General features: G+C 40.1%; 2 protein-coding genes across 2 annotated transcripts; both read right to left on the bottom strand.

Annotated features, from left to right (window-relative positions):
- Positions 1–398: 398 nt before the first annotated feature.
- LOC134632195 (bile salt-activated lipase-like) lies at positions 399–3,588 on the bottom strand. Its single transcript, XM_063480848.1, has 11 exons — positions 3,523–3,588; positions 3,105–3,252; positions 2,752–2,871; positions 2,486–2,683; positions 2,246–2,376; positions 2,039–2,146; positions 1,799–1,913; positions 1,458–1,644; positions 1,097–1,300; positions 751–960; positions 399–634 (listed from the first exon to the last, which is right to left on the bottom strand). The coding sequence occupies exons 1-11, from the start codon at positions 3,586–3,588 to the stop codon at positions 451–453; spliced, it is 1,671 nt and encodes a 556-aa protein (XP_063336918.1). The 3' UTR covers positions 399–450.
- Positions 3,589–5,351: 1,763 nt separating this feature from the next.
- Positions 5,352–16,057, bottom strand: gtf3c5 (general transcription factor IIIC, polypeptide 5). Its single transcript, XM_063480847.1, has 11 exons — positions 15,743–16,057; positions 13,702–13,900; positions 12,774–12,969; positions 12,483–12,666; positions 12,047–12,151; positions 9,749–9,863; positions 9,504–9,584; positions 9,201–9,289; positions 7,674–7,756; positions 7,068–7,210; positions 5,352–5,982 (listed from the first exon to the last, which is right to left on the bottom strand). The coding sequence occupies exons 1-11, from the start codon at positions 15,944–15,946 to the stop codon at positions 5,792–5,794; spliced, it is 1,590 nt and encodes a 529-aa protein (XP_063336917.1). The 5' UTR covers positions 15,947–16,057; the 3' UTR covers positions 5,352–5,791.
- Positions 16,058–16,340: the final 283 nt, after the last annotated feature.

The raw sequence follows: 16,340 nt of genomic DNA, 5'->3' as shown, positions 1-16,340 counted from the left end.
GCTTTGGGTGAAATGGCATTTTGATTCGCTGTATACTGTGTATATTGTTGTATTAACAACATGAATTGAATTGAGCTGGCCTTTGAGCTAAGGGCGCTTAAACTAACTTTGCAAGGTATGAAGCTATCATTAGCTTGCTAGCCCTTTTGTCTCCACATATTTAGAGCTTCAGGTGCAAATTCAAATGTCAAGTCATCTTTATTTATATAGCACATTTAAAGAACATTAAGTGTCTGCCAAAGTGCTGAACAGAGGGATAATATAATCAAAAAGAAAGAATTAAAATAGATAAGATGAAAACATTATAGAAACCCCTGGGAGTTGATCAAATAAAACTAAGACAACCATATTTTTCTCTAATATGTTTATTTTTCATGAACTAGCACTGATACTGATACTTTATTTAGATCTACATGTCTGCACATGTCCACAGCGAATAGTAAATGCCCCTTATTCAGAGGTGACTGTGGGAAGGCTGGGCAGGGTGCTGGTCCAGAAATGCACATAACGCAGCCTCATTTCCTGCCTTATGTAGTTCTGGTTCATGTCAGAATTGATCTCCAGGAACTTTTCACCACTTCTGGTGAATGTTGGCCAGGTAGCAGGCACGGCTGAATCTCCCTTGTTAGGATCTCTGTTGATCAGAGAAATTGAAAACATCACTGATGTGTTTTTCATTTGTATGACAATAAGTGATTCAGTTGTTTGATTTCTTTGACACAAAAATCTGTTGTGTTTGCAGAATTATACCCAGTTTTGGCAAAGTTGGTCCAGTAGGAGATCAAGTAGTCAGAGACAAGGCGATGGCTTGGCCAGTATACAAGTGGTGAGCTGAAGGGCTTTCCAAACACGTACTGCAGGTCGTCAGCGTGGTCAGCTCCCATCCAGCTTGGGTAGGGCAATAAAGGACCGCCCAGAAGGTTGTGCTCAGAGAAGAGGTAGGAGTAGGTGCGCCCAGTTCTTTGATGAGACAAAAAGAACAGCAATAGCAATGTGATGATAACTCCACCACTGCTAAAAAAAAATATGTATTTTTATCTGTTAAATAATTAATTAGATAAACTGTGACATCTGTATTTCAAGGTGACATTCTCACGTGGCATGGTCAGCATGAAGATAAAGGGCAGCCTGTGTAGGAACCAGGAAAATGTAGTCTGTTTCAATATCAACAATGGTTTTCTTGATGGTATCCCAGGTGGGAAAACTTCCCCAATTTGAGGTATACGTGGAGTAGGCATTGTTCAGGCCAGACTCACCCTTCTCCTTTGTTAAGGCAGCCAAAAGCCTCCTCACATCGTTACTGCAATCAGAAAGAGAGTATTTTCCACTGAGAACTGATAAAATTCCTTACTGCCACCAAATCATGGTTTACCGTTTTGCGATGTGTAAGTTGTTTGAAATTGTTTCATGATGCAATTCCAAATCACGCCAAAGCTGATCAAAGCACTCAAACTCACGTAGGGGTGACAACCAGATCAAGGTTGACTGATGGAACATCAAAATTGGTGAACATATGCCCGTCCATGTTGTTGACTCCAGCAATGTAGTCAATTTCAGCTGCATTGTGGAACAAGTTGGAAGGATCGTCCGGCAAGAAGTCACCATCGATCACAGGGGCTATCTCCAGGTTCAACACAAGGGGCTCTAAGATATGCACACAATCAGAAATCATTATATATATGCCAGAAATTGTGCCATAATTAGTATGAATATAATTTGGTGGGTAATTTAAGCAAAACTGTTTTCATCATGTCTAAAATGAGAATGTAAATTAGGTTTTGTGGAACGTAGTCCTTACGATCAGGTGAACTGAGCAAATTCACAGTTCCTGCCTTTGTTAGGGTCCCAGGATCAGTCATCTTCAGACAGGAAGCCATTCTGTTATCAGTTGGGCAGTTGACCTTCCGAGCAACCTGCAGAGTGGGTGCAAATTATCTGTAATTACCCCCATTGTTCATGTTCTATGCATATGTTTGTATTATTATTTCCTTATTTGATCAAAAAAAAAGTGGTTATATGTAAAGAAGCTGCTATGTACCTCCTCAGCAAACCTACGAGGGTTTCTGTTGAGTGCCCAGGGGCAAAGCGCCACCCCACTCTGGGAGATGGCTCTCCTGATGATCCCTTTATTGTGGGGAGTGAGAGTCTGTGGGTGGAATGTCAGGAGAAATATATATTTCACTATCTGCTTTGAAATGAGTTCCATCTATGGATAGATGGTCAGAAGAAGAGCAAATACTCTCACCTGGAAGCTAACACTAACTCCACCTGCAGATTCTCCAAAGACGGTGATATTGTCAGGGTCACCTCCAAATGAGCGGATGTTTCTGTGCACCCAGGCGATGGCGGCCTGCTGATCCCACAAACCGTAGTTTCCTGAGGATTAAATATAATCAAGTTTGTGGAAAGAATCACTATTTAAATGGAAGTATTTCTGTATTGGCAGTCCAGCATGTACCAGGCTCTATAAGATGTGTGTACCTACCAGGTAAATCAGAATCTCCCGTGCTCATGAAGCCCATAGGTCCCACACGGTACCCAAGTGTCACTACAATAACATTCCCTCTGTCTGCTATCTCCTTCCCATAGTACATGTAGTTATCCAGGTAGTAAGGCCCCATTGAGCCTCCAATCATGAAGCCTCCTCCGTAGATCCAAACCATGACAGGGAGACCGGCAGATACTAGAGCGATGAACACAGTTAGCACTGGTCTAATTTAATATATAAATATTTTTGGCTTCTGTCTTTACCTGAGCTGCCATGAGGAACCCAAATGTTAAGGTACAGACAGTCCTCACTGCCTACGTAGCTATTCTGGAAAAAGTTCAGCTGAAGGCACTCGTCTCTGTACTGTGTGGCCTTTAGAACACCTGACCATAAACACACATTAAAAGAGCAGTGTGTTATCATTTAATATTAGCATGAAGCATCAGGTATGTTATTATTACATATTTTTTCACACAGAGCTGGCCTTAGCGAATGCTTATTTCACTTTGCAAGCAAAAGATGAAACATATTTAAAAGGAAATGAGCAGAAAAAGCTTCAAGTTTCAAACATAATTGCTAAAGAGGTAAAATCTAGTGAAAAATGCTGTCCACCCACCTCCCCAACCAGGGTGACGCTTTGGTTTCTCAAACCTTCCAGGAATGTCAGCAAAGGGAATTCCCTTGAAGATGTCCATGGAACGGGATAATCCAAGACTAATTGTTTCACCCTCAACCATCCCTCCCTCAGTTTGCACCACACCAAGCTACAGAGATTAAGGCAATAAATGGACTAAATATGTGAGCCATAAAAAAAGATGGATGTTTGGGTTTTTTACCACACTGATTAAATTGAGCACAATATATTTCAATTTGAACACTTAGTGTAACAAACATTACACATTTTGTAATCACGCAGTCACAGCTGAATTATCAGTGCACAACTGAACTTGAAACATATTCTGCACAGTGAAACCTGTAGAGATATCCAAAAGAAAGTCTGTAAACATGAAAAATACATTTTATGTGATACTTACAGAGGCCGCAGAGGCCGTCTCCAGAAAAACAGCAACGGCAAACAAAATCCCCAGCTTCAGCATCATGATCAAGCTGTCAGAATTTCCCTGATTGTCAGCCAGACTTTTATAAAGGAACCAACATTGCACAACATCTGACCAACGTGCAGTCCGTGGCCCCTGGTGTTCTCACTGTTGAATAATATTTAACCAATATTTAACCACCTTGTATACACTACATCTTCCCCCCATTTAACTAGAAAACCAAAACCGACTAAAAAAAATTGACATGGTTAATGGTAGTTATCATGAGACATCTCTTTTAATGTCTGCTCTAGTAAGTAGGTAAGCTATTTATAATTATTTATAAATATACAATAAGATTACAAATGATAAACAAGGAGCACAAATACTTTTATTCTCAGTCAGCAGACAAACTAATTCCGATACATACTCATGAAAATTAGCTGGAGTTAACTGGTGTTATTAAAATCTTTCTTGGAAAAAAAAAAGAAAAATAGTCTCTTTTTATTTTATGTTCTGCACTTCTTCTATTTAACTTGCAGGTTTTCTCTACATCTAAAGAATATCTGGAGGTGCAGATACCACCAATATTGTGTCTGGCTTGTATTTAGTTTAAATACTTTAGAAAAAAAAGGAATACCATGACACAATATATATGTTTTTCCTTACTTATCATCTGATACTCAGACTGTGTCTTGCCTTAACCTTTAACCCCTAACCACTTGGCTTGGAAAGGAAAAGTGGGCAGGAGAATTGCAAAGGAAAAGACAAGGCGTGTGCTGAGAATCAGAACAGCCTTATACTAGTATCTCCTTAACAGGGTGAAAACTATACAGAAGATAGACTACAAAACATGCATGTGACTTCACCATAACGTGTTCAGCCCCTCCCCCCCCCCCCCCTTTTTTTTTCAGTGTTGGTCGTATAAACAAGAACAGCCAAATATTCCTTAATTTCAAAGGTTAAAATTTTAAAAAAGAAGGAACATTCAGGGCCACATGAACTGACAGCAGCAGCACCACAAAACCAGCTTTTGACATTGGAAAGCTGCTGGATTTACTAGAAAGGCACAGTGTCAGTTTTGTGACTGAAAGTTGTGAACAGAGATATTTTGGTGGCTGGTCTCATGCATATGTATTTGTAAGAGTTTCACTTTCAGGACAAGAATTAGCGTGATTGTGATATTTGCTGCTAAAAGAGTTTATTTCTAGGAGCGGGAGATGAAGTCATCAGGACCAGGTCCTAAACGGCACTTTGCTTGGATGGCTCAAAGCCGCGAGCGCGGTTCCAAAATGTTCGCCCTATCCTAAAACTCTTCACTCATTCCTCAGGCTGAGTGTCCAGACACGAGCCCCACTTACTCTTCGTCAGAAACACTGGGAGTTTCACTGGGACAAAAATGAACTGAATTGAGCTTCTTTTCTTGGCACTGCGCACCCAGCGAGCTGCTTCTCTCTGCTGATCTGTAACAAATAGGAGTGTCAGCCTTCTCACATTTATCTGAATTGCCAGCAGAAGTGTCAGCAGTGTCTTTGACTACAGCTTAAGAGAAACTGCTTTTTGGAGCTCCTCCATTTACCCAAAATGCCTGAACATATTTAGAAAAAAAAAGAGACCCACAAAAACAGTACAAGTACAGGACCAAAGTTCATGTTGTTGTTCAGTGTTTTGCAGTTCATAGTTCAAATTGAACACTCTAAATATTTTATTCATGTACATTCTGAGTGCCTTATTCAGTAAAAAAACAAAAAAAACAAAACTTAAAACAGGAGACTGGAACAATGTTGTTTGGTTTGAATCTCAATTTCTTAATTTCGGGCCTTACAGTCAAAAATTCACCAGCAACTGCATGATGCTATCATGTCAATTTGTAGTCGTTTGTTGCAAATTTTAAGTAATTACCTGTTTATTAGTTACTTTGCTATCATTTTTTTTTTTTAAATTTAATACGCCTAAAGAAGGAAGACCACAACAGCAGGACATGGCATCTGGCGATTTTTAATGTTGGTTATGAATGTTATTTGGTCAGAAAAACTGAAACTTTATTTGTGTCCATGGTGAACTCCAGTTATACTGTAACTAACAAAAATGTCGATTTAAACGCAAACACAAACGGTTTCTCTACATTAACAGCAAAGGGAACACAACTGTTACACAAACCTTTCGAAAGAACATAATTTCTTTATTTACACGGTCACATTTTTAAAGAAACTGATGATGCAACATATTAACAGTCAAATTTATGTCAACACGTGGTTTTATTGTGTTACATGTAATCTAAAATTTCGGTCTCCATCTCATTTTCACTTCCTTCAGATGGCTGAAATTCATCTTCCTCATCCTCCTCTTCATCCTCCCTATTCTCATACTCCCCTACTTCATCTTCCTCCTCCTCTGCATAAACATCTTTTACGCTTTGGCCTTTACGTCTTCGTCTTTTGGGTAATTCTGGCAACACTGAAGGAGAAACAGAAAAATCAGGTAAAAGAACAAAAAGCCAAAACCAAAAATAAAAAGTAAAAAGTGGGTGCCAGGTGGTCTTGTTCAGGACTCGATTACTTTATATACTGAAAATAGTCACTGTTAAGTTTTGTCTATGAGTTTTGGTTTGTCATGATAATCCATAATCAGTGCTTCAAAATGTTAGTGCACAAACAAACAGGTCTATTTTTAAGGTAGCATGTTAGCATTTTTCTATTAGAACAACGCAGGGCATCAATGGTTCTGCAGGAATTCTGACTTCAATCATGGCACCAAAAACTTAAAAAGTTGACCTACTATCAAAGAAAATGTTAATGGATAACAAGAGCTGCTAAAATCAATTTTTCTCGAGACATGGATGTTTTTTTTAAAGATTTATAGTTGCCATTTTGCAGATATTGGGTAGTGACAGAAAGAGAATGGTGCCCAGCAAAGGTGCCTGGGCGTAATCAAATCTCAGTTGGACCACTGGTTGGACTACCGGTTGACTAACGTGAATCTCTGAACATTTTAAGTTCAGTCCATCCAGTTGTTGTTCAAACTCTTTCACTTAAAACTAGACTATGTAACTGGAGTAGCTGCTGGCCTTGCAAGGTGGAAAGCTTCACATTTTATTCATATTTAGTCCCAAGTTAACTGTCAAGCACCCAGCTGACAGTCTTAAATACACACAAAACAGCTGTACAGACCTTTAGACTAATTTTCTTAGCCATTTAACTATTTTGTAAAGGTCACAAATATTAACACATCAGGTTAGTAGGATTTCTATCGATCTTTAGGACTTATCTTGAAACTAGGAGTCTCTGTATAACATCTGTAACCAGCCAATCAGGGGCAAAAAGCGTTGCTTAGAGGGCAAAAAGCGTTGCAGCTAATGAATAGAGAAGGGCAAAGAAAACTATCAGGTGAGAAACTAAACTAAAAGTAGGGCATGATTTGGAGTAAAAGTAAAACAAGTTCTGGATGCACACTGTGTCAACTTAACGTACTCTAATGTACTCTTATAACACAGTAATAAGAGTCTTATTACACAGTAATAAGAGTCACAACTTTTTCCTTACCTGGCTTCTGTGCTCTGATCACCGCCTTGATCATGGCTGAGATCATGTCCCTCAGCTTGTCTGTGGTGCCGACGACACACCAGCCGTCACGCTCGTCACAGTGCTGCTCGTTTCCGTTGTTCTGCTCGATCTCCTTTTGGATGCTGCAAAATGGCAAACACTTACATTAGTCATTCTAATGGAACCGCGACATATTTGATAAATCCACCAGATAATTAAAATGCTACACTGGATACTTTAAAATAATTTATAAATTATTTAATAAAATCTTATTCATTGTTGCTCCTGTTATGTATTCATAAAAAATAATTTCACAGAAAGCAAGAGTCGTACTTTCATGTTTTCCTCCCTATTAACATTAGCACATCTTGCTATCTTCTCTTATCCCACCGAAAACAGAAACAGCGAGCACATCGGAGTATACAAAAAATATATTTGAAAAGCAGTTAAATCTACTTTTTGAGAATCTTTAGATAACAACATTTTTAGGAGTTAGGTGAAAGGACCTGTAGAAAACCCAGACGTCAGTTTGATCAACTTTATTTAGATGAAAAATTATGACAGATGAGAGTAGATATGACCGTTATGAACATTACTGTGTATTACCTTTCCACATCCAAATCACAGACCTGGTAAAACATTTGTCTGTGAGGAGGCAGCATGCCCTCTCTGAAAATGTAGGATGATTCCTGTGGAGATGAAACAGAGGACACAGACAGCTTCTCCATTACTTTTTTGCAAGACAGCTTGCATTTAAACTGTCATTAAACGCCTTTGTAGCTTCAGGCATTTTCACTATCATGCTATAGAAATGTCAATGTGTTCAAAATGAAAAAAAAAAAAGACTTAAATAAACAGAATATACAGCACTGGGCTAAAGTTTTAAATGCTGTATGTATTTCAAGCAAAATGTAAAGAAATAGGGCATGGCTTAAGACTCAAGACTTTTGCACAATACTGTAAACTCTGGCCATATAATCATGAAATTCATCCCATCATACATTCTTTTTTAAGCATGCTTCTAGAAGAATAGAAGAAAATATGAACATATATTTATTTTTTGTATGTGCATATAATACTTGAATACAGATCATTTCAGACATATGAATGCTTCAGTTTCCCATGCCTTTATCGCCTCTAGATTAGACTACTGTAACTCCCTCTATATTGGCCTTCAATCTACCCTTCTCCGCAGACTGCAGCTTGTTCAAAATGCGGCAGCACGCCTCTTAACTGGAACTGGCAGGTTTGATTCTATCACCCCTATCCTCGCTGACCTGTATTGGCTTCCCATCAAATACCGTATTGATTTTAAAATACTATTCCTTACCTTTAAAATTATAAACAACATTGCTCCCAGTTATCTTGTTGAAATTCTCCGCTTGTACACTCCTAGTAGAACACTGAGATCAACAGGCCAACTGCTCTTAGTGCAACCTAGGGCACGGTTGAAGACCAGAGGTGATTGTGCTTTTGCCATAGCTGCACCCAAACTCTGGAATAATCTTCCTACTGCTATTCGTGCATCTGAATCAGTTCAATCTTTTAAATCGCGGTTGAAAACCCATTTATTCAATCTATTCTTCCCTAGTTAGTGTCTGTATCCTGCAAATGTTCTTTATGTCATTTTAATCAATATTATTTTATTTTATTGTTGAATAATCTCTTAGTCGAGTTGTGTTTGTATTTTCTTTTACATATTTTCACTGCACTGCGGCTAATTAGTGCTCTCGAACCTGTTGGTGTATTTATTCCCTGCTAATGTTTCCTTTCTATAAATTATTGTATTACTGTAAAGCACTTTGGTGTACCGCTGGTTTTAAATGTGCTATACAAATAAAGTTGTATTGTATTGTATATAAAAAACAATCAACAAGCAGCACCAAACAAAACCTATGAGAGAGCAGACAAAACCTACTGACTATCAATAGAGGCTTATAAAAACACGAGGAGTAAAATGAGGGGAATGAAGGAGAAGGACTGAGTACATCATGGGAAGTCCCCCAACAGCGTAACTCATCAAGCCTAAGTATAAGTGTTATCAAAAATATTTTTTTAAGCCTGATATTATAACTATAGAAGGTGTGTGTGCTTAAAACATTTAGTATGTTTGCTCTGATAATGGTCACTGACCTTCAGCTGGTATGTGACTCGAGCTGGATCTCGACTGCTGCTGGGACCCTCCTGAGTGGGAAGATCCATCACACTAGCTGGCTGGGGTGCTGGGGAAAAAAGGACAGCACAACACTGAATAGAGCAATGACTTCATTTGCTAACTTAGTAACAAGGTTACTTTTAAAGCACTTAAGTCTTGACAACTTATACACTGCACTCACTGCTCTCCCTTTTGTGTGAATATATGTGCAAATCAGAGGCTCTGATAGGCTCACAAATAATACTTGTGTGCATTATCCTCCATACCTCTAAAACACTTACCCGACTTGTTTAATGTGTTTGGCAGACTGTAGTTCAGGGAGCTTCTCTTGGCTTTTATTGGTATGTTGGATAGCAAGTAGCCTAAAAATGGGAACAAATGAAAGCAAAAATGCTCATCATAACAAACTAGCTGATTTTGCAAAATGACTAAATTGCTCAAGTTTGTTTTTTGCCCTTTTGAAACACAAACGCTGATGTTAAATGTAGAAAACGTTTCAACAGAAACGGAGAAATTCTGCTCTCACCGTGCTTGGAGCTGCAACGGATCCTGAAATCCAGCATCTGATATTTTTTGGCCTCTGGGGTCTTTCGGGGATCGTAGCCGAGCTTCACCCACAGGCTTCTCCACGGCCCCGTCACCTACATACAAAAAGTCTACCTATGTTAATCTCTTTTTACAGGAAAGGACAGAGTCTCTCGTCCAACAGATGGACATAATAATATCAACAAAAGCATGTAATCTAGTAAACCTTTATTACTTTTGAGCATTTATTTTTTAAGACTTGTGGCATTTTAGGCTTTGACTTGACTGAATGTTGTATAGTAAATGGATATTACTTATTCAATATCATATTAAATAAGTCATAGCCTTAAACCAATGGCTAAACTTTTAGCTAAATAGGGAAATGTAAAGTAAACTATTATAGCTAAATTACCTCTAAGGTTAAAAGCGGATTCACCCTACAAATATAAATTCTGCTTATTGCTAGAATAGAATAGAATAGAATAGAATAATCCTTTAATTGTCCCACAAGGGGAAATTTGGTTGTAACAGCAGCAAAAAGACACATATACAAACAAACAGTACACAGGACACAGAACAGAAACATACACAATTTTTCTTAAATATTTACATTAAGGACAATGGTTACTATATACAGAGTATTGTACAGTTATTAAATTAAATAAAAATAACTACAGATAAGGGGCAAACCAGGTTGTAGTGCAACTCGGTTAATTAACTTATTGCAGTTACAGTGCTGATGTAAACATCTATGTTTGTTGGGAGCAGTTCTGATTGTACAGTCTGACAGCTGCAGGGAGGAAGGACCTGCGGAAACGCTCCTTCATGCATCTAGGATGCAGCAGTCTGTCACTGAAGGAGCTCTGCAGTTCAGCAACATTTACATGCATGGGGTGGGAGACTCTGTCCATCAGAGATGTTATTTTGGCCAGAGTCCTTCTGTCTCCCACCACCTGCACTGGGTCCAGGGTGCATCCCAGAACAGAGCTGGCCTTCCTGATGAGTTTATCCAACCTCTTCCTTTCAGCTGCCGATAAACCGGTGCTCCAACATACCACACTGTAAAAAATGACAGATGCCACCACAGAGTCATAGAAGGTCTTTAAAAGCGCTCCCTGGACTCCAAATGACCTCAGCCGCCTCAGCAGGTAGAGTCTGCTCTGACCCTTCCTGTACAGAGCATCAGTGTTGTGGCTCCAGTCCAGTTTATTATTCAGGTGAACACCCAGGTACCTATAAGAGTCCACTATCTCAATGTCCACTCCCTGGATGTTCACCGGTGTCAGTGTAGTGGGTCTGCGTCTCCGGAAGTCCACCACCAACTCCTTGGTTTTCCCGGCGTTGATCAGCAGCTGGTTCTGCTGACACCAGTCCACAAAGTCCAGAGTCCACTGTCTGTACTCTGAGTCGTCCTCACCTGTGATGAGGCCGACTATGGCAGAGTCGTCAGAGAACTTCTGTAGGTGGCAGCGTGGGGAGTTGATGGAGAAGTCTGCAGTGTAGAGGGTGAAGAGGAACGGTGCCAACACAGTTCCCTGTGGGGCCCCCGTACTGCAGACCAGCGTGTCAGAGACACAGCCCTGTGACCTCACATACTGTGGACGTTCTGTGAGGTAGTCCAGTATCCACTGGGACATGTGGTGGTCCACTCCCGATAGCTCCAGCTTGTCCCTCAGAAGTCGTGGCTGGATGGTGTTGAAAGCACTGGAGAAATCAAAGAACATGATCCTCACAGTGCTTCCAGGCTTCTCCAGGTGAGTCAGAGCTCGGTGCAGGAGGTAGATGATGGCGTCCTCCACCCCAATGCCAGGCTGGTAAGCAAACTGCAGCGGATCCAATGAAGACCTCACCAGGGGGCGCAGATGGTTTAGAACCAACCTCTCGAGGGTCTTCATCAGATGCGATGTCAGGGCTACCGGCCTGTAGCTGCTGAGGTCCTTGGGATGGGAGGTCTTTGGTACCGGTACCACACAGGAGGTCTTCCACAGCTGTGGTACTTTCCCCAGTGACAGGCTCAGGTTGAACAGATAACCTAGGATGCCACACATCCTGCTAATTTACTGCTATGCAGTAAATTAAATATCAATAGGTTATATTTGTTTTTTTTAAGTATTTCATTCACTACACAGTTGTATAAGTGTGCATTCTTATTCATGACAATATCACTGGTGTTTGATTAAAGTGGAAGCAAACACAGACATTTCTAAGATTTTAGGGCAGACTGAGTAAGTACAGCTGATTTTTTTAATTAAAATTTCAATATTTCAAAACACCTGAGTGAAATCGGTGATAACCTCACCATGTAGTAGGCATAGACAGGCAACAGCAGCTTCAGTTTATCAGGGTGGAGGTTGATGTTGGCTTTGACTGCGTTCCGTGACCAGATGGGCCGGCTCTCAAACATCTAGGTGCAAAGTATTTTGAGATTAGATAATAACCAAACATGATGGAAAGCAATATTTATATAACATTATATAAAAGATAGCCTTGTAACATTTTGCTATTTTGGAGAGAAAACTGCTGATTATTGTTGGTTCAGCTGCGCTACTGAAATCAGCTGATGGAAAACAAACAAAAATACCAGTAGATGCAGATTGTGAGCCAAAAAGCACAACAAGACAGAGTTTTCAAAGTGTCCGAGCAGATGTAAATACAGCTGTGCAATCTCCCCTCAGTTCCTGCGCTTATCAACTAGTGACCCTTGCAATCAGAGTGTGGCTGAGTGCTGGACACACCTTTTTCAGCTGCTCCTCAGCCTTCTTGTCACACTCATTCATGCAGATTCGCTTCCAGGTCACTTTAGCTGCCTCAAGGCACTCTGCAGGCACGACGGGATCAGTGAAGCTGACAAAAATGGCGTTGTGGGGCCGGCCAGCGCGATTTAAACCAATGAAGTTCTTACTGTCACCTGGCATTTGGCTACAAACACAAAAAAGAGGTGAAATATTATAGGTATCACCCTGAAACTAAAGATCAATACAGGCTTCCCAATATTGCTGTTTGGGGGTTTACAGTGGTTTACTAACTTTAGATGGACGTCAGGCCGATAGAAATAATCCACGGGACTGTCGAGGCGAGAGAAGATGGGTGGGGGGAGAAAGTAAGGCATGGGCTGCTCAAAGAACTCTTGACTCTCGGGTTTGCGGAGGATGATTTTGTCATACAAAGACGTATGTTTTCCACCTTCTGAATGCACAGCGAGGCACTGGAAGTCTGCCAGCCCTGCAAACGGCAAACATCAGAACAAACATTGTCACTGGCATTATTTGTACTTTTTCTGATACGCTGTCATCTTCTGTCTGAGATCAAACCACCCTGTGACAGAAAGTACTGCCATGCTGGATTTTATGACAAAGACAAAGGGATTGAGGGCATGAACATTTTGCGTTTCCAGCAGTGTGGCATTCCAGAAATATGAAAACCACTGCCTAAAACAAGTTAATATGATGTTTGGTAAGATCATGGGAGGGTCCCTGTGTCAAGACAATATATAATATAATTCCCACAGATGTGACCCCCCATTACTGAATTTCATTGAAAGAAAAAAATAATAATTCTGCGACCAATAAAATGCACCGATAATCTTCATATTTCATCTCCTTGTTTCATGTGCTGGCACAAGATTTGATGTCTGAAGCAATCTTCCTAAGTTGTCTAAAACAAAAAGTAAATAAATAAATAAATAAGTCTGCCATTTGGCCACTGGAGGGCCCTGTAGTAAACATGTACAGCATCAGTCAAACTGGATTTCCTTTGATTGTTAAAATTCTCACTTTTAAAATGATCAAGATGCCACATCTGTAAGATCATCATGACTAAATTACGTATAAACTGTATGAGGAACGAATAAATATTAGAGATTCTTAAAAAAGTGAAACCAAACATTGAAAGAGGACCAAAGGCTAACAAAATTAACACTTTATTATGCTACAGGTGGATAACTGAGAGACACACCCGTGAATTTGTATGTGGTTCCAATGACTCCGAGCATGTCCATGTGGATTTCAGCATCCTTGGGGTCATTTTTTCGTGCCCGCCGTCGCACTCTGAGGAGGAGGTTGCCTGATGGGACGCGGTTTCCGTACAGTGAGTGACAGAAAGGGTCTTGGGGCCGGTAACGCAGCTCGAGACGCTTGCTGGGGTTGGAATAGGTCTGTGGGATTAATGGGAAATAAAGGGTACAGGTATTAACCACAAAAGTGAGAAAGATTTGAGTATCTGTTAATTACCCACAAAAAAAGACAATTTAACATGCAAAAAGACAGAAAAAAATAGACAATACATTTTAAATAAAACAGCTCTCCCCTCCAATCCCACAAAGCTACAACCAAGTGCAGGAACGTATGTTTCATATGTTCTATGAAATATTTAAACTTCAAAGAAATTTAAATACCAACTTGTTATTTGTGTATCTCAGTGGAGCACAGCATTCAAATTTCTCTATTTCAACCTATGGGAGCCAGTGCACCTGGCTGTAATTAAGCCAGGTTGCAGGAGAGGGCACTCATGAGAAAGTCTTCAATGGATTGGAGCTAAAGAAGGTAAAAGGCAAAATAATTCTAATAATTTGTGCTAATTGTTTGGGTAACGATTTACGACTGGCCTTCCTCCCTTGGTGACAGCTTTTTTATCTGGAAGGTTAAAAATGTTAAAATGTTGTGGTTATAATCATAAAGATGGAAAAAAACAACTGGTGTTACAGTTTATTGCCTTTCCACTGTGATCCGTAGGTTCTGGTGGTCATGTAAGGACAGCAGATGTAGTGAATGAGGAAAAGCTCAGACACATTGTTGCAATGGATCTTTTTTTCTTCTTAAAATATCTCAGGCTGCCCTTCATCTGTTTTGTTAATGGTTCAGTCATTAAGGCATCAAACTCATTTAACAGGGAATAATACCTTCTGATGACTGGCAAATTTTAGTGGAGTTGAAAAATAGGCTTCTTTTTTTTTTTACTTAGGCACATGTTTTATATGCATACACATATACTCACTGGTCACTCTGTTGGATACGTGTTCAGCTGCTCATTATTGCAACATCTACTTAGCCAATCACATGGCAGCAACTCAAACAGTAATTCAAACAACCGCTCATTACAACAATGTTTTGCAGAAGAGCATCAATGAATGCAAAACGCATCAAACTCTGAAGCAAATGAGCTATGGGAGCAGAAGACCACACCTGGTGCCACTACTATCATCTAAGAACAGGAAATTGAGGTTACGGTTCACACAGTGTCACAGAAATTGAACAACAGATGACTGGAAAACTGTCACCGGCAAGATTCTGATGTGACGGTCCATGTCACAAAGCTCAAAGATCATCTAAAATTGGTTTCACTGCACTGAAATGGGCTCTACAGTAAGCAGATGTCAATCCAAAAGAGCAGCTTTGCATGTGGTGCAACAGGAGATTTGCATCATGAATGTGACGCTGACAAATCTGCAACAGTGTGATGCTATCATACCAATATGGACCAAAATGTATGTATGACTATATCCAGCAGCGTGTTTAATGTATGGCACAAACTATTAAGGCAGTTATGAAGGTAAAAGGGGGTCCAACCCTGTACTATCAAGGTGTAGATGGTTCATTACATGTGAAAATGTGGAGGTTTTCAGGATACACGTTTACGTCTTTACATTTAATATAGAAAGAGTAAATTATAGGGAGGTGTGGCCAGCTTGACTTTAAACTGGAACTGTATAGGGGCCCCAGCCCTAAAATGCGTTTTACAGCGCTGATCCAAAGCCTGAAAAGATCCCGGTTTTCCTCACAGACCACTTGAATTACAAAATGCTGAAAGACTGTAACTGATATAGTTTAAAACACCAAGTAAATAAAGCGACACATCCAATAAAGCGATGTATTGAAGTTACAATGTTTAAAAAACTGAAAATATATTTTCTATACGTTCATTAGCCGACATAAACGACACAATGGTTTTCAAAATAAAAGCCCGAGACTGATCTGTGTCCCAGCTATGTTCCGCTTACTTTTGTTACTTTTTGTTCACCACCCAGAGTGGCCAGCATCCTGTCCGCGCTGCTGAAGACCCCCGGATACTCCACACACACCAACTTGTTGTCCTGGAGCTCCACGGTGGACGAGCTGCCCGGGACATCCTTGTGTTCGGCGGGACGGGAAAACGTCAGCTCTTTGAGAGTAAAATCCAGCTTCGCGTCCCTCATATCCGCCATACTGACTCCTTAGCTGGCGACAATTAAGAGTAATGTAATGAACCAACTACTTTAGCCAAAAAGAACACGAAAGAAAACACATCTAACTCCTGCACCAACAGCCGTACGAGCATGTGTTCAAGTCCAAAATAACTCCGGGCGGAAACATTTCAGCACACATCACGTTCCGGTAGCCTTTCAAAATCAGGACTCAAGACGTTTATTGTCATTTCGTATGGTGTAACCCAGGCAAAAACGAAATAGTGTTTCTCACCAGCCTCTACAGTGCAATAAACAATACAGTTTAAAAAGAATAAGCTTAAAAAGAGCAGTAAAAAGGCAGTAATAAATTGCAACAATGGGTATGGATAAATAACATCAAGTTATCCTCCTGGTAGTCTTAACAATCCTATTG

The sequence above is a fragment of the Pelmatolapia mariae genome, linkage group LG7, assembly GCF_036321145.2.
Source record: "Pelmatolapia mariae isolate MD_Pm_ZW linkage group LG7, Pm_UMD_F_2, whole genome shotgun sequence".
Taxonomy (NCBI): domain Eukaryota; kingdom Metazoa; phylum Chordata; class Actinopteri; order Cichliformes; family Cichlidae; genus Pelmatolapia; species Pelmatolapia mariae.
Note: the sequence above shows the minus strand (reverse complement) of the source record. Positions and strands in the feature narration are given on the sequence as shown.

Bases quoted from the DNA above. Each gene is read 5' to 3' on its own strand.
- LOC134632195 (XM_063480848.1), bottom strand. From the start codon at position 3,588: ATGATGCTGAAGCTGGGGATTTTGTTTGCCGTTGCTGTTTTTCTGGAG. The intron at 3,253-3,522 runs GTAAGTATCACA...TAATCTCTGTAG, and splicing joins AGACGGCCTCTGCGGCCTCT to CTTGGTGTGGTGCAAACTGA. The intron at 2,872-3,104 runs GTGGGTGGACAG...GTTTATGGTCAG, and splicing joins GCGTCACCCTGGTTGGGGAG to GTGTTCTAAAGGCCACACAG.
- gtf3c5 (XM_063480847.1), bottom strand. From the start codon at position 15,946: ATGGCGGATATGAGGGACGCGAAGCTGGATTTTACTCTCAAAGAGCTG. The intron at 9,864-12,046 runs GTGAGGTTATCA...TTTTGTATGTAG, and splicing joins CTGTCTATGCCTACTACATG to GTGACGGGGCCGTGGAGAAG. The intron at 5,983-7,067 runs GTAAGGAAAAAG...TTTCTCCTTCAG, and splicing joins GATCAGAGCACAGAAGCCAG to TGTTGCCAGAATTACCCAAA.